This window comes from Pristis pectinata, chromosome 40 (assembly GCF_009764475.1).
Source record: "Pristis pectinata isolate sPriPec2 chromosome 40, sPriPec2.1.pri, whole genome shotgun sequence".
Lineage (NCBI taxonomy): Eukaryota > Metazoa > Chordata > Chondrichthyes > Rhinopristiformes > Pristidae > Pristis > Pristis pectinata.
The window spans coordinates 4,708,987-4,732,320 of record NC_067443.1 but is presented as its reverse complement, the minus strand read 5'-3'; the positions used below and the strand labels follow the sequence as shown (position 1 = coordinate 4,732,320).

At 41.2% G+C, this 23,334-nt stretch overlaps 2 protein-coding genes across 4 annotated transcripts in view; one reads left to right on the top strand and one right to left on the bottom strand.

Moving 5' to 3' along the window:
* The window catches only part of pi4kb (phosphatidylinositol 4-kinase, catalytic, beta), a 599,336-nt gene that overhangs the window by 125,815 nt on the left and 450,187 nt on the right, over positions 1-23,334 (top strand). The window lies entirely within an intron of this gene.
* Positions 15,575-23,334, bottom strand: part of LOC127587477 (transcription factor 12-like) — a 117,624-nt gene continuing 109,864 nt past the window's right edge. For 2 of the 3 annotated variants that reach the window (XM_052045831.1, XM_052045833.1), the window contains 4 exons: positions 21,047-21,215; positions 19,492-19,721; positions 18,022-18,163; positions 15,575-15,990 (listed from right to left, as the gene is read on the bottom strand). In XM_052045831.1, coding sequence (XP_051901791.1) covers positions 18,027-18,163; positions 19,492-19,721; positions 21,047-21,215 — 536 coding nt within the window. In that variant the 3' untranslated portion in view covers positions 15,575-15,990; positions 18,022-18,026. The remainder of the gene's footprint in view (positions 15,991-18,021; positions 18,164-19,491; positions 19,722-21,046; positions 21,216-23,334) is intronic. The other variant, XM_052045832.1, reaches the window with a different exon arrangement.

Sequence of the window (23,334 nt, the reverse complement as noted above, 5' to 3'; positions counted from 1 at the left end):
ACCTTTCGTATTCATTTCAGGATATTATGAGGACTATACAGCCAGTGAAATAGTTTTGAAGTATAATCGTCATTGTAGTGTAGGAAATGCATGGACAATTTATGCAGACAAGCTTCTACAAACAGCACTGTAATAAAGGTCAGATAATCTGTTTTAATGATTGAAGGGTCAGTATTGGTCAAGACACTGGGGAGTCCTTCCTTTGAAACAATAATGTGAAATTATTTACAAAAACCTGAGGGAAAAAAAGGCGTTCATTTAACAATGCATACTGAAGATGAAGAGAATAGTGAAGCACTTCCTCAATACTGCACTGGGATTGTGAGTCTTGTGAATGAATCTTGAACCCACAACTTTCTGACTCATACGCAAATGCCACATATGCCACACCTGAAGCATTCTTCACAAAATAGATGATGCAAGCTCTCAGGATTGCTCACAAGTGCATTGATTTATCTTAAATAAAAACAGGAAATGCTGGAAGTATTCAGCAGCATCAGAAAGGTGGAAAGGGATGGATAGGACAAAGGGAGTATCTTTGATAGGGTGAGGTTGCTATGGGGATATACTGTTGAATTATCTGGTTGAAACATTAACAAGAATAGTTAGACAGAACATAAGCAACTGAATATTTGTTGTTAAATGCAGGACTGTGAGAAATACCTAGCAGGTCAGACCATGCTAAAGGAGAGAGAACACCTAAGCCAAGGTTATAGATGGGTAACCAGCATTTCTGATTCAGTAAAAATTAAAGTTGTTGAATTCAGTATTGAGTCCAGAAGGCTGCAACATGCCTAGCCAGAGGATGAGATGATATTTATTGCTAACAGTGAACCTCGCTATTGCAGTACAGTGGGTTACAGACAAAGGTATGAGTGGGAGTGGGATGAAGAATTAAAGAAAGATGGTGGGAAAATAAAAGGTAAGTGGACAGGAGTTGCCTTTCCTGCAGTTGCAAGAGAGAGTGCCATGAGAAGTGGACAAACCACGTGGATGCCATGGCCAAGAAAGCTCACCAGCGCCTCTACTTCCTCAGGAGGCTAAAGAAATTTGGTTTGTCCCCTTTGACTCTCACCAACTTTTACCGAGGCACCACAGAAAGCATCCTATCAGGATGTATCATGGCTTGGTATGGCAACTGCTCTGCCCAACACCGCAAGACGCAGCAGAGAGTTGTGGACACAGCCCAGCGCATCACGGACACCAGTCTCCCCTCCTTGGACTCTGTCTTTACCTCTCGTTGTCTTGGTGAAGCAGCCAGCGTAATCAAAGACCCCACCCACCCGGGACATTCTCTCTTCTCTACTCTTCCATTGGGTAGAAGATACAGGTGCCTGAGGGCATGTACCACCAGACTTAAGGACAGCTTCTACCTCACTGTGATAAGACTATTGAACAGCTCCCTTATACAATGAGATGGACTATGACCTATGACCTCATGACCTCACGATCTACCTTGTTGTGACGTTGCACCTTATTGCACTGCACTTTCTCTGTAACTGTGACACTTTACTCTGTACTGTTATTTTTTTTCCTGTACTGCAATAATGCACTCTGTACTAACTTGATGTAACTGCACTGTGTAATGAATTGACCTGTAAGATCGGTTTGTAAGACAAGTTTTTCACTGTACCTCGGTACATGACAATAATAAACCAATACCAATACCAAGTAGTTGGTGGAGGTGGAAAAGTGGAGTTGCAAAGGCAATAGTCCCTTTGTAATACTGAAAAGGGAGGGGAAGGAAAGATGTGTCTGGTACTGGAATCTCATTGAAGGTGGAGGAAATTGTGAAGGATAATCCTTTGAATGCAGAGGCTGGTGAAGTGAAAAGTGAAGATTCTAAGGGGAACTCTATATGTTCTGTCCAGGAGGAGAGAGGATGAGGGCAGAGTTGCAGGGAAATGGGTCAAATGAGGTCAAAGGTAGGAGGAAAATCACAGTTTAGGAAGAAGGAAGACTGAGATGGATGGAAAATTTCATCATCAGAGCAGATATGATGGAGATAGAGGAACTGAGAGAATGGAATGGAGTCCTTACTGGAAGTAGAATGAGAGGAAAAATAAGAACCTTGATTTTCATGATTTATCTCAGTCCATGGCTGCCAGTAGAGTTCTAAAAATGGCTTTAGTGAGCCCAGGATAGGGAAGGGAAACAATCAATGATGAACTCAAAAACATAGGTTGCTACTGTTGGTGTCGCATGGTATTGAAATTCATATACTGAGTTTGGCAGCATTGTGAGGCTTCTAGTAAATGTTTTTCATTGTTTTCCTATTATAAGAGGAACAAACATGGTCAGGAATGTCAGACCATGCTAGCTTGTACCATCCTCTCACCCATGCCAGCTTTCCATTCCACAAACGCCTCCATTTTAAAATCCTCATCCTTGTTCTCAAATACTTCCATGACCTCACACCTTCCTTTCTCTAATCACCTTCAACCTTCCAATACCACTTGGCTGCTTCAATTTTTGGCTCTTGAGCATCTCTGATTTCCATCGCTCTACCAATGGCTTTAGCCACCTAGGCTCTAAGCTGTGGAATGCTCTTCCTTCCTAAAACTTTCCACCTTTATCTGCTTCTTTGATCTTTCACACTTGTCCACTGTACTATTTCAATGTGGGTATGTGGCAGTTTATTCAACATTAGCCACTTCCAGAGATAAAGGTAGGTCACCCAGCTCACAATTAGGATTCTGCTCTTAACAGATAGCACTGCATTCTTCTGTAATTACCTGATAAATTGCAAATCAGGATGAACAAGTTCTCTGATGCATACACCAAAAATCCAGCATGACAGTCATTATCAAGAAACCCATTACATTTTCACAATGAAGTTCTAGAAAATGTGGCTTTCTCTTGACAATTTAGCTCAACTCTTCACCTTGGTAGACAACTTGATACAAAAATCAGCAAAGCCTCTGTCAGATTTACCTTGTGTGTCTGGAAAAAACAAGTTAGCCTTGAGCATAAAGGTATTAATCAAGTTTGTGCCCTCAACACTCTGCTTTATGACATTGAAAGCTAGGACATGTACTCCAAGCAGCAGCAGCAGATTGAAGATATTTCCTCCTGTGATGTCTCAGAAAAATCCTTGGAGTCCCTTGGGATTAATGGGTCACCAACAGTAAGCTTCTGGACACTTGTAGGCTTCTCTGGTAAGAGCATGTGGAGCACATGCCTTCAGATTGTTTAATGGAAGGCTGTGCTTTGTGGCCAATTTAAGAACCATCTACAGCACAACAGAAGGCCTAAGCTCTTCAACAATAAATTCAACTAAGGCCTTGGAAGTTCAGCATTCCCACTGATGGTTGGGAGAACCCTGTCTATAACTTCAGAATCTGCAGTAGCTACATCAAGGCAACCTTGAAGCCACCAAAGAACTAAGATTGAGACCCACAGGCGAGCCAGGAAGCAGAGTACTTCAGCCTCTGTCTGGCTAATGTCCCAATAGCACCTGTGGTAAAGTTAGTATTCACACATCTGCAATTTTTCCATACCATAACTTGACTGACATTATTGAGTCTGCTTTGATTTGTAGAGATGTTGGATGGTTCATCATGAAACCAGTCTCTTTGACTAAAGTTCTAGTTATCTATCCCGATATTTCCTTACGTGGCTTGTTTGGTATTCTGTTATGCTACAGATGATATGTCACTGTAAGCGATTTGAATAATTTGCTTGCTGGTGTGACGATGACGCTACTCAACAGCTCCACTGACAGGCACTAAATTGCACTGCAGTTCTTTGAAAAATCTTTCAGAAAATCCAACTTTAAGCCAGAGAAAATCTATTTCCTTCTCAAGTTTCTGGTATATACAATAAGGATATATTGGAAGAATTAGCCTATTAAGAAATCAGTAGGGGGGAGAATTGAATTGGTAAAACAATTTCTCTCAGTTTATAGAATACAATTGCATTGCAGTAAAATTATGGGATTAGCAGCTGAATTGTGGATCATTGATCCAGAGACCTGAGTTTCAATCCCACCATGGCAGCCAAGGGAATTTAAGGTCGTAGTTAATTAAACCTGGAATTAAAGATAGTCTCAGTAACACTAACTATGAAAGCATCAGATTGTCATGAGAATCCAGCTGGTTCACTAATGCATCATCCATGTCTAACTAAGTTAAGGATGAATTAAATTAAAAAAGGCATACAGTGTTGCAAAGATTAGTGGTAGGTCAGAGAAACGGGAAATTTTTAGAAACCAGCAATTTGGCAAACTGGATCCAAAATTGGCTTAACAATAGAAGACAGAGAATGATGGTAGGGCAATGCACACAAAATGCTGGAGGAACTCAGCAGGTCGGGCAGCATCTATGGAGGGAAATAAACAGTCGACATTTTGGGTCAAGAAGTTGTCAGAGGGTTGTTTTTGCAGTTGGATGCTTGTGACTAGTAGTGTCCCACAAGGATTGGTGCTGGGACCCTTGTTGTCTGCAATGTACATGAATGACTTACATGTGGATTTGGGAGGCAAGATCAGCAAATTCATGGATGACACAAAAATTGGCAGATTTGTTGATAATGTAGAAGATAGTCTGATGCTGCAGAGAATTATCGATGTTTTAATGAAGTGGGCTGAAAAATGGTAGATGGAGTTTAATCCAGACAAATGTGAGGTGATTTGGGAGCACTAATGAGGCTAGGACATTTACCATGAATGATAGGGTCTTCTGAGGAACCGAGGGACCTCTGAGTACAAGTCCATAGATCTTTGTAGGTGGTGACGTGGGTAGATAATGGGATTAGGAAGGCATACAGGATACTGGTGTTCATTAGTCAGGGCATTGAATACAGAAGTAGGGAGGTTATGCTCCAATTTTATAAAACCTTAGTCAGACTTCAGCTGGAGTTCTGCATGCAGTTTTGATCACCAAGGTTTAGGAAGGATGTGATAGTGCAGGAGAGGGTGCTGAGGAGATTCACCAGGATGTCACCTGGGAAGGAGCAGTTCAGTTTTGAGGAGACTGGAGAAGATAAGTCTTTTCTCCCTGGAGTGGAGGAGGGTAAGAGGGGATATGATTGAGGTATATAACATTATGAGGCGTATAGATAGGGTAGACTGCAGCAAACTTTTCCCCATATCAGAGGTAGATAAAACAAGAGGACATAAGTTTAAGGTAAAGGGGAAGAAATGAAGAGGGGTTATGAAAAGAACCTTCTTGACCCAAAGAGTGGGAAGTATCTGGAATGCACTGCCTGACAGAGTGGTTAAAACCAGGTTGCTGACAACATTTAAGAAGTCTTTAGGTGATCACTTGAATCACTTAGGCATAGTGGTCTATGAACAAAGTGCTGGGCGATTGGATTAATACAGAAGGATGCCCACTAGTTGGCATGGACATGATGGGCCAAATGGCCTGTTTCCATGCTGTACAATTCTATAACTCTATGATTCTATAGTAAGGGAATGATTAAAAAATTATAAATTAGGATAATCTATCAAATAATATAAAAAGGAAGAGTGTAAACAAAGTAAGTGTTGAGTGGATGAGACTGGGGAACTAATAATGGGAGATAGGGAATGGCAGAGATTCTAAAAAATTATTCACATTTCTTTTCATGGTTATTATTCATAATAAGTGTTCATGGTAAAATATATTAAAAACATAATAATGGTAATCAAGGGGCTTTAAGGAGGGAGGAAAAACAATTTCCATCAAAAATACCAGGCAAACTAATTGGACTAAAGTCTAACAAGTACCCTGGACCTGATGCCTGCATCCTAGGATCTTAAAGGAAGTGACTGCCAAGATAGTCAATGCTTTGATTATAAATTTCCTGGATGCTGAAGAGGTCCCACAGGATTGTCAAGCCACAAACATAATGCAAGAAAATTCAAGAATGGAGAAAGACAGAAAGCAGGAAACCATAGGCCAGTTAGCCTAACAGCTATCACTGGAAAACTGCTGGAGTGCATTGTTCAGGAGGGAGTAGCAGGACATATACAAAATCATAAGACAATCAAATAGAATGAACATGATTTTTTTGACTAATTTGCTAAAGTTCTTTGAGGATATAACAAATAGGGTCTATTCCTGCTCCTGTTTTTCATGTCTTTCGGTGAAGGGAATCCACCAACGTTACCCTAGCTGACCTATATGTGACTCCAATGTGGTTGGCTCTTAGCTGCCTCCTCAGTTCAGACACAATTTGGGATGGACAATAAATTCTGGCAGTATCAGCGACGTCCACTGCACGGGAACGAATAAGTACAAAGAAAGCTACGAAAGGAAGCAGCAAGGCAGAAATCAAAAGATAAATATCAATTGCGCATGACTGACCTTATAGAGTTGTATAAATCATGAGGGGCATAGATAGGGTGAATGCACACAGACTTTTTCCCAGGGAAAGGGAACCAAAAACAAGAAGGCATAGGTTTAAGGTGAGAGGGGAAAGATTTAAAAGGGACCCAAGGGGCAACTTCTTCACGCAGAGGGTGGTGCATATATGGAACGATTACCAGAGAGAGTAGTTGAGACAGGTACAATAACAACATTTAAAAGACATTTGTACAAGTGCATGGATAGGAAGAGCTTAGAGGGATATGGGCCAAGCGCAGGCAAATGGGAGTAGCTTAGGTGGACATCTTGGTCAGCACGACGAGTCAGGCCAAAGGGCCTGTTTCCAAGCTCTAATAATCTGCATCTCTATAATTCTGATGGGGTGAATTAACTCAACAGACATATCCGGCACTCCAACATTACAAAGGCAACAAGGTGTACATTTACAAGGTGTACATCCTCCCTTGATATCTCAGGGATGTGGTCAATGACAGCATGTCCGTACAGGAAAACGGAGTTCATCAGTGACATCTGTGACAGATATCCCACATTAACTTCACATTGAAATTTGTCTTCGAACTGCGGGTCCAGCAGTGACCAAGGTGGTCACTGTCAGGAGAATTAGCTTCTTAGAAAGTGTTGCTTGGGTGGGCATCTTGATTGGTCACACCAATGTCCTGTTACACCATGATCAACAGCTTATGAGCCTGCAGTTGACCTTAGGGCATACAGCTGTTGACATGGATATGCATGGTTGAGGCTGCTCTCAAGTATCGCAGACTCAGACTGAGCACAGCATGGTTGTGATTGCATGCTCAGAATAGGATACCCTGTTGACTTTGCATAAGGACCATGTTCCAGCCAGGAACAAGTGACTGAAGAGAGAAAAATGTTAATTCAGGATCAAACAGACATTAACTACTCCTTTCGGATCAGTTTACATTCATGAATGTTTTCTGTATCAAGAACGGAACAAGATAAGTTAGACGGTGTGCAAATATTGCTGGATGTGTATATAGTATTACAAGTGAGATGTTTTAAAATAGATCAGGGTCAAGGGCATGCCAATCAGTACTAAAGCAAATGCAGAGTGAAATTAACCTAAATTGACAAAAAATTCGGTTGAAGTTATTAAGCGAAAAATAAATTCCAAAGCTTGGGAAAGAGACACAATAGTGATGAGAGGTTTTAGGGACCAGAGAAAAAGGAGTTTTTTTCATTAAAACGATGAAGATTAAGTGGATGTCTAATAGGTATATTCAGATTGATCAAGGTTAAATCATGAAAAATAATTTCCATTGGAGAGTGGTAACAAAGGAGGACATAGAAAATGCTTTTTCATATAAAACACATTAAAACCTCCATATAGAACAGCGTAGCACAGGAACAGGCCCTCCAGCCCACAATGTTGTGCTGAACTAATTAAGCTACTGATGCCTAATTAAACTAATCCCTTCTGCCTGCAGACAGTTTATATCCCTCCATTCTATGCAGATTCACATGCCTATGTAAGAGTCTCTTGAACGCCTCTGTTGTATCTGCTGCCACCACCACTGCTGGCACTGCATTCCAGGCACCCACCACTCTGTGTAAGAAACTTGTCCTGCACACTTCCTACATCTGCTTCGAACTGTCCCCCTCTCACCTTCAATGCATGCACTCCAGTATTGGACATTTTGACCCTGGGAAAAAGATACCGACTCTCCATCCATGCTCCTCCTAATTTTATAAACTTCTATCAGGTCTCCCCTCAGCTTCTGCTGCTCCCAGAGAAAACAACCCTTCTTTGTCCATATAGCACATGCCCTCTAATCCAGGCAGCATCCTGGTAAACCTTATCTGCACCCTCTCCAAAGTGTTCACATGGTACATTTAACAGCAAAGATCTTCACGGGACCATTATCAAACAAACAAATTGACATTGACCTTCATAAGGAATAACTAGGGTTGGTTGATAAATGGAAATCTTGGTCAAAGAGCTATGTCTTAAGGAACATCTTAAAAGAAGAAGGAGAGGTGGAAATGTGGGAGTGGTATTAAGGAGAGAATCCCAGAGCTTAGGTCCTAGGCAACTGAAGACGCAGCAGCTAGTGATAGGGTGATTAAATTTTGTGGCAAGCAATTGCCAGAATTATGGAAGCACAGAGATCTTGACATGTTATGAGGCTGGATGAGACTGTAGGGATTGGGAGGTGGGGACCATGGGATAATTTGAATTTTAATTCCAAGCCACTGCTGATCTACACTAGCTTCTGGTTAAGCAACTATAGAGACGACGGGTGCCAGTACTTGATGAAGGACTTCTATTTCTATAGCACCATTCACATCGCTTTCAGGACACCCCAATGTACTTGTAATGCAAGAAGTTAATTTGCCAGAAGATAACTCTCATAAACAGCTTCGTAATGACAATAAAAAAAACAGATGCTGGAAACTGATATGAAATGAAAAATGCTGGAAATGCTCAGCAGATGAGACAGCATCTGTGGGCAGAGAAATAGAGTTAACATTTCAGGTTCTAGATGCTTCATCAGAACTGGGAAAGAGAGAAAACATTATAATAAGGCCTGAAACTACTTTTAATGATGTTAGTTTATGATTAACTATTGCCCTCAGGATACGGGGAAAACCTGTTCTTCTTCAGTGGTCATCGGATCTTTCACACATATGTGAAATCTTGATATATCATCCAAATAACAGCACCTTCAAGAGTCCGGGACTCCTGTAGTATTGAATGTCACTCCCACTGGCCCTGATATTATTTTCATTTGATCAATTATAGGCTAGGTGTCACCAGAAACAAGATTTTGTTTTCCTATCCTGGATATGCCAAACAGAAAGAAAAACGCCTTTACATATAACCTTACCACAACCTCAGGAGCTCTCAATGCTTTCTCAATCCAATAAAGCACTTTTTAAAAGTGTTGATAACATAATAATGGCACAACCACTGTAGTTTACATACAACAGGCCTTCACAAACAGCAACATGTTGTTGTGTGAAATGGTTCTTTTCGGCCTTAAGGATGAAGGACTCTGGACAGGAGCTTTGGATATCAAAACTAGTTTTAATCACAAAGGCAAACGCGGGGACAGAATGAATGGGAACAGATACACACTCACATACACACAGGAGACCACGAACGTGAGGGGGGATCGCAACTAAGATAAGATACACACACACACAGATATACACAAGCACACAATAACAATGTACAACTTCAGGATATAATACTTCAATGCCTGACCCACACTAGCATTGGTCCTTAGCGCTCCCTGAGTCTGAGTGAAACGCTCCCAAACCACATGGTGATGCACTCTTACCAGTGATCTCTGCAGCGTTGTCTCACTACTCCTGGGGTCGTCAAAGAGGAAGGGCTAGGGGATTGCAACCCTTTTTATGGTGCTAGGAGGCTGGGTGGAACCTCACTGAGTGATTTAAATGGGCCAATGGTTTGGGGGTCAAGGACAAAGGTGCCTGCCACAGCCAATGGTCAAGCAAGTTCAGAGACAAAAGGTACTCTCACACCTGAGGGATGGGTGGAGCCGCACCTTGATTGACAGTGGTATAACTTCCGATCCGAGGAGCAATGCTGTCCTCCGGTCCGCAGGGGTCAGTGTCATTACTGTCACGTGACAGCCATGTGTTTTCTCACTACACATGTGAAGAATCATTCATTTTAGTGATATTGATAGAGGTAAATATTAATTCAGGATGCTGGAACACATCATCATGTGCTATTTTACACCCACCTCTAAGAGAAGATGGTCCCACATTGTAATGACTAATCTGAAAAACAGCATTTCCTCAGTAGCAAAAAGGAGAATCAGTTGAGATTTTTTCACTCTGGTTACCTGAGATATAAACAAATTGTTCAAAAAATGTACTCACAACTGGTTAGTTTTATAAAATCTCTTTTATTGCCATTGAAAGAATACAAAATTTTCCTTAAAACTGTAAGACACAGATTCTAATATTTCAAAGTCGTTTCCCTTCTTGAGTGAACACTCATGATCACTGAGTAAAATTCTGTGGCAAACAGGTTAATCCCAAACTGCAATGGGGCGGTGTTGAGATGTGATGACAGTGTTATCACATTTTGCCTGTTACTAACCCACAGTGGAGAAGTGTACAAACTTTACTATACCTCTCCAATTATCAGACCGTACACTACTTTGGATATACAGTGAAACCTGTGATGTGTGGTCACCCTAGAACTGATCTCAGCTTATAACACCCACTTTCCCCTTATTATAAGCCCAAATCATAATGGTTAAGACTAACAGTCACAAATAGCTCCCTCCCGAGCAAAAAAATTAATTTCCATTTGATTTACACCCACCCTATTTCATATGAAAGCAGAACTATACAATTTTTGAAATTCCTAAAGTGAGATTTCCTGTACTTTTGCTAATTTCTATATTAAGTTTACAAATAATCAATGTTGATTTAGTAATGATCACTGGAGTGCATTTATACCATAGCTACTGATCTGAGACCAGTACCTAAAGTACTATTGAGGCAATAACTTCAGCGTGAACCATGCAGACCAGTGCTAAGCTTTGTCTTGACAAATGTGGAGTATTTTGGCTGCTGCCAGTTACGTTGTCATGTTGTGTCAAAATAAAATGCTGCAGCTCATACTGGGGAGGGGATAGTTGAGGGTGTTAGACTGTTCCCCTTGGGCATCAGGTCTGGAATGACTTTAGCAGAAACCACATTGAACAGATTTTAATGTAGCAATATAATGCTCCCCTGAGCTCATTTTGGCCTCTATCTTCTGATATTCTGCTGGATAAATGTACAATTAAGTATTCGGACCCTTGCCCCCCCCCCCCCCCCCATTGTATTCACCCCTCAATGTACTCATTCCCTATCCAGACCCACCCATAATAACTCATGAATTAAATCCATATGTTCTCAGTGACACTACGTATGTGGATACTTCTTATTCAAGCTGATGTTTAAAAGTTGCAAATGAAAACAAAATAATGCAGATACTGGAAATTTGAAATAAAAACAAAGGTGCTAGAAGCACTCAGCAGGTTCAGGAAGTATGTGTAAAAATATTCTCTTTCCACAGATACTGCATGATCTGCTGTTTTCAGCATTTTCTCTTTTTATTAAAAGGTATAACATGCGATAAGCAAGTAAAATGTTTCTGCATCTAGACATTAGGTGCCTGAATCTTTTCCTATACACTACAAGGTTATTGAGTTCAAATGGTCCTGCCACAATTCCCCTTGGCTCTCGTTTTGAGGGGAAAGTTTAGCCTCTTACAGACAACCCCCCACTTGCTCAAAGTTTATTTTTGGGGAATGTCAGACATGATGCCCTCAGCTGCTGGATAGCCTGTTCACAGTTGCAATGTCTACCTTTGGCCAGGCTACTTGAAGGCATTCAGTTCTCTGAGGAACATAGTAAAGGAAGGGAGAAATCTGGTAAAGAGAAAAGTCATCCCTTTCATTTAGTTTATTACCACCTTCCCCACCCCACCCCAAAACAACGTGGGTGTGGGGGTGGGGGGGGGGGGGGGTGGTGGTTAGTTTAGTAGGCCAACCAAATATTTTCTACAAACCTCAAGATGCTCATGTTAACAATTATTAGTGCCCACACCTTTATGTACATCAATAATTCGCTCAACAGCAGCGTGCACATCCCCGATACATTGAAATAGTGCTGGTAAAATTTAACAGCAAATTCTTTTTCAACTTGAGTGACCACATACACAGGCTGGACTGCAGCAAACCCACGGAGCAACAAGTCCTACCTTTTTGTTAAAGTGACCATGTCACTTTGTACAGCATCAATAAACAGCTTCACTAAAAAAAACCTACAATCCTTCTACATAATATAGTAAAATAAACTTCGAAACTTTTTTGCTCCAAACATTTTTTGATTTTTTTGTAAATATTGAATACCTATGAAGAGTAATATTTTGCAGTTTCAACTTCTTTGTAAGAAAGATTATTATTGTATAAAACCTTAGGAATAGTGAAAAATAAGTTGGATTTCGGTTTTCTTTGTAAATTACACATGCACCTCTTTATGACTAGCATCTTCAGGGAATTATCATGGTCCTTGCCTTGTACCCTAAGAAGTTTCCTGAGATGGTGTGGCCACTTGTACGGCCTCTTCTTTTCATATTCCAAAAATAAAAAGTTGAAGATGTACAGACCATATTTTTCTAGTGAAGCAGTAACAGCAAACCACTCCTGACAGGACAGAGCAAAACCACCCTCTTTATCCCATTAAGATGCATTCTATAACTGGGACAAAGGACCTTTGCCCAAAATTTTAGCCTGTCTTTTCAAATACTGGTGGATCTGCTGTGGGTTACCAGCAGTTTTGTTGGACTTCAGATCTACAGTGATCTCTTTTTCATTTTAGTTCCAAGTTCAATCACTAAAGAATTCATGTCCTTTTCCTTAACTATTCATCTTTATTAAGATATAAAGATATGTCCTTATTCCCTGGGGCCTTGGATGGGTGTGAAAAGCAGCAGCAAGAGATATCCCAAGACCCAGGAGTACTGCACATGGGAATGCTTGATTGAGGACGGTTAGAGTAATAGAATTTTCCATTTGCCAACTAAACATGGACAATAGGCTCAAAACTTGCCCCCAGTCCATACCAACATGTGCTATATAGAAACATCAGCATATTGTACTCTGCTTCACTGTTGAATTCATGAACATAGCAGGCAGAGAACAATGCACTAACAGTACTATATAGTGCATCTGGAGCTACTGACTGGAGATTAATTTAAAGACAATTTTTTTTAACCTGCCAATTAAGGGGTACATCAATTTGCTCTCCAGGATTTTACCTGAATGCAGTTGAAGGAATGTCTGAAACTTGTCCAAGTTGGGGGAGTGTGTGAGCTGAAGGGGGGAACCTCAGAGGTGCTGGTGTTCCCAAACTCTTTTGTCTTTCCGGATGTTGGGTGTCATGGGTTTGCACAGCTCTGTTGATAAAATGGAACTGATCCTTGAAGTCAGTCTGATTTCAACTGGGAAGGGCTACAGGCTGTGTTTGGGAGAGTGTCAGTCACAGTATGAAAGGTAAAACTCATCCAGGCCTCCCCTTCTGAAATGATGCCTGGTTTATGTACATGGACACAAGTATTACGTTGTCTGTGAGGTATGTGGTCAATGTTCAATTTCACCAGTTATTTAGGAAGACCCATTGGTGGAGGGAAGAATCCTGATCATGTATTGCCCAGAAAGAGTCAGCATCTTTAGAAGAATTCTAATTTTCATTGTGGAGCGACAGGAGAAACTCCCCTTAGACCAGAGCGGATTACGGTAGAGATTACAAAATCTTGAAGTATTTTGATTTTAAAAAATTTGCTTCCACAGGCAGGAGGGTCAGTAAGTGTAAGGTGATTGGCAAAAGAACCCAGAGGCAAAAGAGGAAACTGTTTAAACACAGCAATCTGCCTGGCATGAACCCATTCTCTAAAAGGTTGGCAGAAGCAGATTTAATTGTAGCCTTCAAAGGGGAATTGGATTAATACTTGAAGAAGGTTACAGCTCTAATGGGGATAAGAGTAGGACTAATTAGACGGCTCTGTCAAAGAAACATAATAGGCACGATGGAATGGCCTTAGTCTGGCCCCACTCAATACTACAAGTGCTTTCTTAAATTGAGCCCATCTGAATCAGTTTCATCCTATTTAAATTGTTGTTACATAGCTTATGGTCACAAAAAAAAATTCCATAAATTCCAATTCCACTCCCAGAAAGAGAACAAAGAGAGGGACACCTCTTCACAATACAAAGTAAACCTTAACAGAACAAATTGAAATCCAAAGTACAAACAGGGGTTCAAATAATTGAGCTTTGCCAATAATAAAATCCATCAAAACACTGGTGAGAATATTGTTCAAAGGTTAGATTCAGAACCCCAAATTTAAAACGAAACATGATTCCCCCCCCCATCCCACCACACCACCAACCAGTACACCCACCTTCATAATGCATCCCATTGCAATTCCTACTTGAAAGTATTTATGAATGAAGACTGGGGAACAAGGAATTGATCTGGGCTCTGTATGATCTGGTACCTTGCCACCATTTGCAATCTCAGTTCATTATGAAGAGTGAGGATTATGTTCCTATCATTCAGCTATTGGAGCTGTGAACAGATGTTAAATCCAACCCAAATGTGGTAAAGGGGGTAAATTGGAAGGTATTTGTATTTATATAATTCCTATAAGGTAGAAAAATGTTCCAAATTACTTCACATGAGCAATATTAAACAACATTTTACACTAATCCACATAAGGGCAGGTGACCAAAAGCTCAAAGAAATAGTTATTTTAGGAGCGATTTAAAGGAGGAAAACGATTTAAGGAGGGAATTCCAGAAGTTAGGGTACAGACTGAAGAAGGCATGGTCACTAACAGTGAGGCAATTAAATTTGGGGATGACCTAATAGCAGGGGAAATAGAACGTTTCTCAAAATAGGGAATGTAGTGGATTGCACAAGCCATTTGATGTCTCAGTGGTCTCCATCATCTTTTGTTAAGAAATTCTACGGCTCAGGCAGATTGAAAAGAAAATCTAAAGCAAGAGAAAGTCATTCAGACCATCAAACCTATCCCATTTGGAATCCATGTTACTTCTTCCCCCCCCCCACCCCCGCAGAGGATTTCCCTCTTCATACCTCCTATCATTATTAGAGAATGCAATTTTCCTTCCCATGACCTCCCATGTATATAAAAAGGAGATACTAATATCTCTTTAATCCTCAGAAACTCTGCGCAACCTAAGATTAAATGCAAGGATAGAACACGGAGACACAAAGACCCGTGGAATGCATTCCTGGAGTTAATGATCAAGTAAGACAACTTTTACGAAGAAATGGATAACTGACTGAGGGGCTGGTAATAAAGGGCACACTGATGGGATTAGGATTACAGGTGTGATGGTTAAGAACTTACTACTTGGGTATATGATTAATACAGACCCTTAAAAAAGAGGCCCACTGACTTGGAATCAACTGGGATTTAGTTCCATCACGATGAGAATTGAAATGCTTGATCCTCACTGAGATTAAGGTCGCAAATGGTTACTTTCTCCATTCCCATCAAAAAGCTGTCGGGAGTACAATTTCAGCAGTGAGGAACCATATTGGGACTTAACAACACCCCATCACCATCCATCCCCAAGACCCTTCTCTTCCTTTTTGGCTTATTGTAGAACTAAGGTCAGGTACTCCACAACTAACCCCTCCCCTCCCACACCTCCCCCACCACCCACCCCCCCCCATGCCTCCACCTTCCTCCTGCTCTCAACTCTGGATATTAATCAAGTGCTAAGAAGAACTTTCTTTTTGAACCCCTGGATTAAGACGACAATTTTCTTAAAACCTCGAAAGAAAACAATTCTTTTTAAAACAACAAAAAAAGGATGATAAATTAAAAAGACATATCCTCCAACAACTCTTCAGTTGATTAATCCAACTGCAGGCACGTTAATTGGAAAGGTAACAAGGGCAGCTGTGGGATGTATGGAAACAGTATCCCTAGAGCTCTGCTTTGGATCCCCCCGACATTCACAAAACTGAATCTGGGATGTTCCTTGCTCAGAAGATTTGTGTCTTGTTCCAACAGAATCTTATGCAAAATCCAGTCAAAATGGAGGGGGCCCCAAATCCTCCTTTAAATTCATGAAGACCACTTGTGATTGCTGCCCTAAAATAAAAGCGAAGAAACATAATATTAACGACAGAGATATTTCAGCACAAAATTAGTTTTAGACATTGCTAGGAAAGAAACTGCATTTGTTCTGCACTCGTTGTGACTCAGAAGGAAGCATTCTCCCTGAATTGTTGGACTGTGGGTTCAAGTACCACTCTTGAAAATGGAAGTGACACACCCAGAGCCTTACTGGATAAGATGTTAAAGTCTGCTCTCTGAGGTGGGCATAAAAGATCCCGTGGCCACTATTTTGAAGAAGAGCAGGAGAGATTTCCTTTAAACCATGGCCAATATTTACCCAAATTTTCTGGTCTTTATGGCATTGCTATTTGTGGCAGCAAATTCACTGCTGACTAAATTTCAAAACTACTTCACTATTTGTGGGAGTTGGCTATTGAAGGTACTTAACAGAAACTTTATTATCTATAACCCAGTTTGATGCATTCCAAAAGGCTGTGAAAGATGCAAGACTTTCTTACTTTCTTTTCTTAGGACCTTGCAAAGTAGTGATCAACTGATTACCTTCAAAGTGTAATTTCTCTATCTCCAAGTTAAGACCTTTAAAAAGACAATAAGCCTTCACCTGCTGTCAAACTTTCTTCAACATTAAGACTTCCTTTTTCTCTCAATTCTGTCTGGCAAGTCTGAATACCACTGTAACTGCATAAAATCTGGACACAACCAGGTTTCACAAACAACCATGAATGACAGCTCAAACACCGATGAGAGGCTGAGTGTCCTGCAGGGAGCAACTCATCTCCTGACTCTCCAAAGTCTTTTCACCTTCTACAAGACAGTGGTTGAGAGCAAGATGTGATGCTCTCTATTTGGCTAATTAAAGGCACTTCCAACAATAGTTATGCTCAATACCGTCAGGGACAAAGTGGCCAGTTGAATGTCATTCAGTCTGTTCACCACAAGTGCACTGTGGCTGTACTGCATGCCATCTACGCTAAGGTTTCTCCCAAACCTGTGTCCTATACCCTATCTAGAAACATAAGGGTAGCAGGTATATAAGAGCACCACCTGTGGGTTTTCCTCCAAGTCAACCACCAACCTCAATTGAAAATATGTTGGCAGTTCTTTCATTGCTGCTGGTTCTGAATCCTAAAACTTCCTATCCAACTGAGTGCATCAGTTTAAGGTGGCAGCTCACCACAACCTTCTCAAGAACAGTTAGGCATGTAAGGAAAATGTTGCCCTTGTCAGCAATATCTTCAGCCATAAGTGAATAAAATGATCGCCCACTCTTTGGAATTGTGACCCAAATTCATTAAAGTCCACATTACCAAACAGAAGGGGCCTTTGTTCAATTTCCAAAAAGTTTTATCTAGATTATGTGTTTAAAGTTCAGTATAAGGCTTGGCCTCACAAATTTCTAGTACATTTAACTATCATTAATACTATGTCCAGTTACTATAGTGCAATAATCAACAAAGAAAGCTGAGCTATACTGCCAAATGAAGGGATCAATTGAAAGGAACTGGACTGGTTCCTTGACAGGATGTCATATAGAAGGCTTCATATTTAACACAAAGTTACGATCTTCCAGATTGCTTGAGAGTGTTGAGAAGGAATTTTCTATTGTTTCTTTCTCTTGAGGCAGGGCTCAAGGCTGATCTCGACTCAAAGACTCGAATTATTAGGGAAGGTTGACTAATCTTGGAATCTCTCAACCTCAGGGTGAATGAGAGGAGAATGAAGAATTATATAAGTAACCGAGTGAAATAGAAAAGCTTCAAAACAAATCAAAAATTCAACTCGAACAAAGTGATACAAAAGAAACTAGCTCTTTGTACCAGCACAGATCAGCCATTGAAAGGTGGGGCAGGCTTGAGGGGCCTGGTGATCTACTTCTGCTATTTTCTTGTGCCCTGAGATACCACACAACAGCGCAGTTACTGAGATTACTGAAGAGTACCATCGGCTAGATATCATAGATCACACAATCATAATTCAGAAACCATCAGGCTTCCCTCCGCCCCCTCACAAAATCCAACTGTTCCAAATAAGACTGGGATCTACCTGCTTCACATATGACCCATGGGGTTAGCAGCGTCACCAAGCCCCTGATGAACTACCAGATGTGCAGATGTGGATTCGACATTGGAAATCTTCTCCTCTTCTCTTCTCTTAAGGCATGCAGCTTTGGGATTTAGATTCCGCTCTGTGGGAACAAATCAAGCAGTTTTGGTCTGAGGACTATCCTCCAAAATTATATTTATGAATCAAGAATTTCTTTTATATATATTAATTTCTATCACATTCCTTTTGGGATGTTCCAAAGCTAAGTAAGTACTTTACAAATGTAGTGAGTGTGGTAACGCCATGGTATATGCTCATAGGCAATGTGGTATTGTGGTAAACAACCAATTTGTACACTCCCAGGAGAAGGACCAAAATGAGGACAAATTTATTTCCTCAAAGGTTTCCCCATCATCCAGGACATACCCTCTTCATGTTGCTACCATTGTGGAGGAGATACAGGAGCCTGAAGACCCACACTCAACATTTCAGGAACAACTTCTTCCCCTCCGCCATCAGATCTCTGAATGGTCCATGAACACTACCGCATTATTCCTCTGCTGCACTATTTATTTATTTCTGTAACTTAGAGTAATATTTTATCTTTATGTCATGCACTGTACTGCTGCTGCAAAAACAACAAATTTCACGACATATGTCAGTGATAATAAACCTGATTCTGATTCTGAATCCTTGGAATTCTCTGCTCCAGAGTCTGTGGATGCTTAGTCATTGAGGACATTCAAGGGTGAGACGGAGGGATGTTTGGACACTGGGAGAATGGAAGGATATGGTGAACAGTGCAGAAGATCAACCCTGATCTTACTGAATGCTGGAGCAGACTGTAGGAGCTGCATGACTCACTCACAAGATCATGAGACAAAGGAGCAGAAGTAGGCTACTCAGCCCATCGAGTCTGCTCCGCTACCTCACCATTGGCTAAACTATTCTCCCATCTAGCCCCAATTCCCGGCCTTTTCTCCATATCCCTTGATACCTTGACTAATTAGAGACCTATCAATCTCCTGCTTAAACACCCCCAATGATCAGGCCTCCACAGCTGTATGTGGCAACAAATGCCATAAATCCACGACCCTCTGGCTAAAGAAATTTCTCCTCATTTCTGTTCTAAATGGGTGCCCTCTAATTCTAAGACTGTGCCCTCTAGTCCTGGACACACCCACCAAGGGAAACAACTTGGCCACATCTACTCTGTCCAGTCCTTTCAACATTCGAAATGTTTCTATGTCTTGTCCTCATTTCCTTTGTTCTTAAGATAAACTAAATTATCTCCTTTTGCGCTGGTTGATTCCATTCTAAGTGAGTCTGGGGAGTGAGAGTGCATCCTCATAGAAGTCAGTGGGACCAAATTTCAGCTGCAGAGTACAATGTGTTTATACTGTTTGTTTAGCGCAAGTGACCATAAACAAATTTCTAAACTCTTATAGGTTGTACATTTTTCCAACTAACCTCTGACTTGTTGCTCCAGCCCCAGAATCACAGAGACAGCCTGATGGAGGATCAGAAGCTTCGTCTGTGGTTTATCATTCTTCATGTGCAGCTGACACATCCGCCCCAGCTCCTTAAATGCCTCGTTGATGTCCCGTACACGGAGGCGCTCACGGGCATTGTTTGCCATCCTCCGGTCCTTCTCTCGCTCAGCCTTCTGCTCTGGATTCAAGTCATCATCCTCATGATTGCTGAAACAATTCAAAACAGGTACCTTTAATGTTTTGTTTCTAGAAACTTACCGTTCAGATTGCTCTTTCACAGAGCCAGCAGACATGATGGGCTGAGTGGTCTTTTTCTAATATGTTTAATTCTAATATTTGTTGCATGTGGTAAACTGGTAAATTGGTTCATTATTGTGGGTCTGCGTGGGTTTCCTCCGGCTGCTCCAGTTTCCTCCCACATTCCAAAGACGTATGGGTTAGGAAGTTGTGGGCATGCTATGTTGGCGCTGGAAGCGTGGCAACATTTGCGGGCTGCCCCCAGAACACCCCTCGCAAAAAGATGCATTTCAGTGTGTGTTTCGATGTACATGTGACTAATAAAGATAACTTATATGTACCGAGGTACAGTGAAAAACTTGTCGTACATACCATTCATACAGATCAATTCATTACAACAGTGCATTGAGGTAGTACAAGGTAAAAACAACAGCAGAATAAAGTGTTATTCTATCCTCTTGAAGGAGCAAGACGCAAAAAGATGCATTTCACTGTGTGTTTCGATGTACATGTGACTAATAAAGATATCATATGATACATAAGATGAATCTACCCTTAATATCCCAGTGTCAGCCATCACTCAGTGACATTGACATGGATCATCAGTTTTAGTAATGCTGATTAGGAGATAAATATTGGCCCTAGGACACTGGGGAGAATGCCACTGCCTTTCTTTGAGAAAGTACCATGGGGTCCCTGCATCCACACATGGCAGCAGACATACTCAGCTAAATATCGCATCCAAGAGACAGCACCTTCAGCAGTTATCACATCCTCCCTTCAGCATGGTGACCAGAGATGTACAGAGTAGGGCCTGACCCGAGCCCCAATGAGATTCACTGATCTTTAATTGGACACTCCTTGGCCATATTTCCTGAAGACAAGATCTTCCTTTATAATGATTGTCTCTTAATCTGGCATCAGGGTGGCAAAGTGATGCTGCAGATTCTCACAGCTCTGGGTTGGATTCTAAGGTTCAGTTTGGATTGGGTACAGAATCTGATAAAGTATTCAGGATTGAGTTGTGATCTGCTGGCCTGGCTCAGAATTTTATCCAGGTTAGGATGAGTTGCTCAGTATTAACGCATGTGAGATTGTTATATTTATGATGATGGTCAGGTGATGGAAAATATTATAAGTACTTGGGCTGGGCTTGGGTTTAAATTTTAAACCTGAGCAGATCTCTAGGATAGTGCTCTAGTTGTGGCCTGCTTGTGTTTTATACAGTTTGAGAATGACCTCCCTGCTCCTTACCATCGGCTGATAAAGTTAAGTATCCCCTGTGCCTTCTTTACCTTGATCGGCTGCGTCCTGATTTGTCTTTCCTGTGATCCTCGCCTTCATCGTCCTCAGACAAGTCATCTTCCATCTGGGAGCTCAAGCTGTTCTCCTTCTCCTTCTCATCTCCTTTGGCTTCTGTGGAGATGGTGGAAGAGAGTGCCTGAGCTCCTGATGTGAAAGCAGCTAAAAAATGTAGAAAGACCACAATCAGTCAAGAAACTTAATTTTTCACCAGTGTTCAAACAGCTAAGTGACAACTTACGTCACTAATACAGCCTGAGAAATGTTACCGTACAAAGTTTGACATCATGACACATGAAGAGATACCAAAACAGACAATCAAAGGTCAATCAAAGAGGGGTGGGTCTTAAAGGAGAAGCACTCAAATTTTCTCGGTCAGGGTCAATGTTCTCCCTTGACTAACCTTCCCAGAAAACAAATAAAACCATGATTCATCTCATCTGATGTTTCTGTGACACTGCTGTGCCTGAATGCATAATGACTATAAGGCAGGTAAGATTGATAATGTTCATATTTCCTCCGACATAGAATAAAAAGGTGGCCATTTGGCCCATTAAGTCAGTGCTGGCTCTCAGATCAATCCCATCCCCCTACTTATTTCCCTGCAACATGTTCCCTCAACGTGGCCATTAACACCCCAAACCAGGCCACCTACACCTACTGTAATTTACAGTAGTTCATTACCTTAACAATTAGCACATATTTGGGATGTGGGTGGTAATTTGAGCACCCAGTGTGAACCCATGTGGTGATAGGGAGAACAAGCAAACTTCACATAAACAGCACCCGAGATCAGAATTGAGCCTGGATCACTAGAACTGTGAGACATCTGCACTACCTGCAGCACCACTATGCCACCCTGAAACCAGACTAAGAGATTATCATTATAAAGGACGATTCGACAGGAGGTAAGGCCGAGTGACCAAATAAGGGTCTTAATAATTCTATAAGGGAGGCAGAGAGAAAATGCTTGTTGTGGGAGAGAGCAAAACTGAGAGTCATAAATCTAACAGAGATGCTAATAAATCCATTAAGTAGTTCAGGGAAAAACATCTTCACCCAGAGAGGAGTGAGAACGTGGACTCATTCCCACAGGGAGTGTTTAGGTGGGTAACAGAGATATATGTAAAAGAAGCTGGATTAACACGCAAGGAATATATGAGGATTAGGGGAGATGGAGAGGGGTGGGAGAAAGCACAAATAACAGCATAGATCAGAGCCGCTGAATGGCTTGTCTCTGTGCTGCAAGTTTCATGTAGTTACATAAAAAAAACATTTAGGATATCCTAAATAGTGTGTAAAATACAAGCAAGTGCTCAGGCATAATTTTCTTGCATACTCGCCATCATGGTGCCTGGAAGTCCCATGATTAGACCCAAAGAACAGCGAGGTATTCCTCGGCCGGTATGCTGTAAAAACTTGGTGAGGTAGGGGATTGGAGCATGCAGAGGGTGGTGTTCCTATATGCCTACTTCCTTGTCCTTGGCAATAGAAGCCGTGGACTTTGGAGATACTGTTAGAGGTGCTGAGATGAGTAACCACAGTGCATTTTGTAGCTGCAGACCATCCCCCGGTTAAGAACGGCCGACTTATGGACACCCCTATATACGAACAATCTCTCATAATATTTTTAAATCGAGAAGTCTGACGTATGTATATACAATCGTACAAACGGCAGAACTATTTTCCTCTCTCTCTTTCTCCACTTCTAGTAATTGTTTTTTCTTATCAGTCTTATGTGCTTTTGATGCCATTCATTACAATACTGTGGAGGTATGGTTACCATATTGAGGGATTTTCTTATGCATTTTCCAAAATGGACAAAATCGACTTAAGGATGTCAATGGAACCCTTTTGTTACCCAGGGCAGCCTGTACTGGGATTCTCAGGTCCCTGTTGATATTGCAACCAAGTGGCAGAAGTGGGGTATACACAGGCTGGTGCAAAAGACAAAAGAGGCAGAAGTCGAGGTGAACTACTGCTGAGGATGCCGTACTAATCAGACTTTGTTCAATCTTACATGGCAAATGAACTCTGGACACTTCTGCTTATTGTTATTTTGCTAAGGTCAACATTATATATAGTTGTCTTGGATGCTGGACATGAGAAGATCTTGAACATTGGTCTGTTATGGTAGTGCCTTTATGTTTTGTAGTTACAAAATAAATGTGTAAACTCTCAAAAAACTGCAGGTGGTGCAGGGAATGAATCTTAAGGGCGATGGATAGGGTGCCGATCATTCCAATTGCTACACTTGAGTCTAACTATGATGCTACTATGT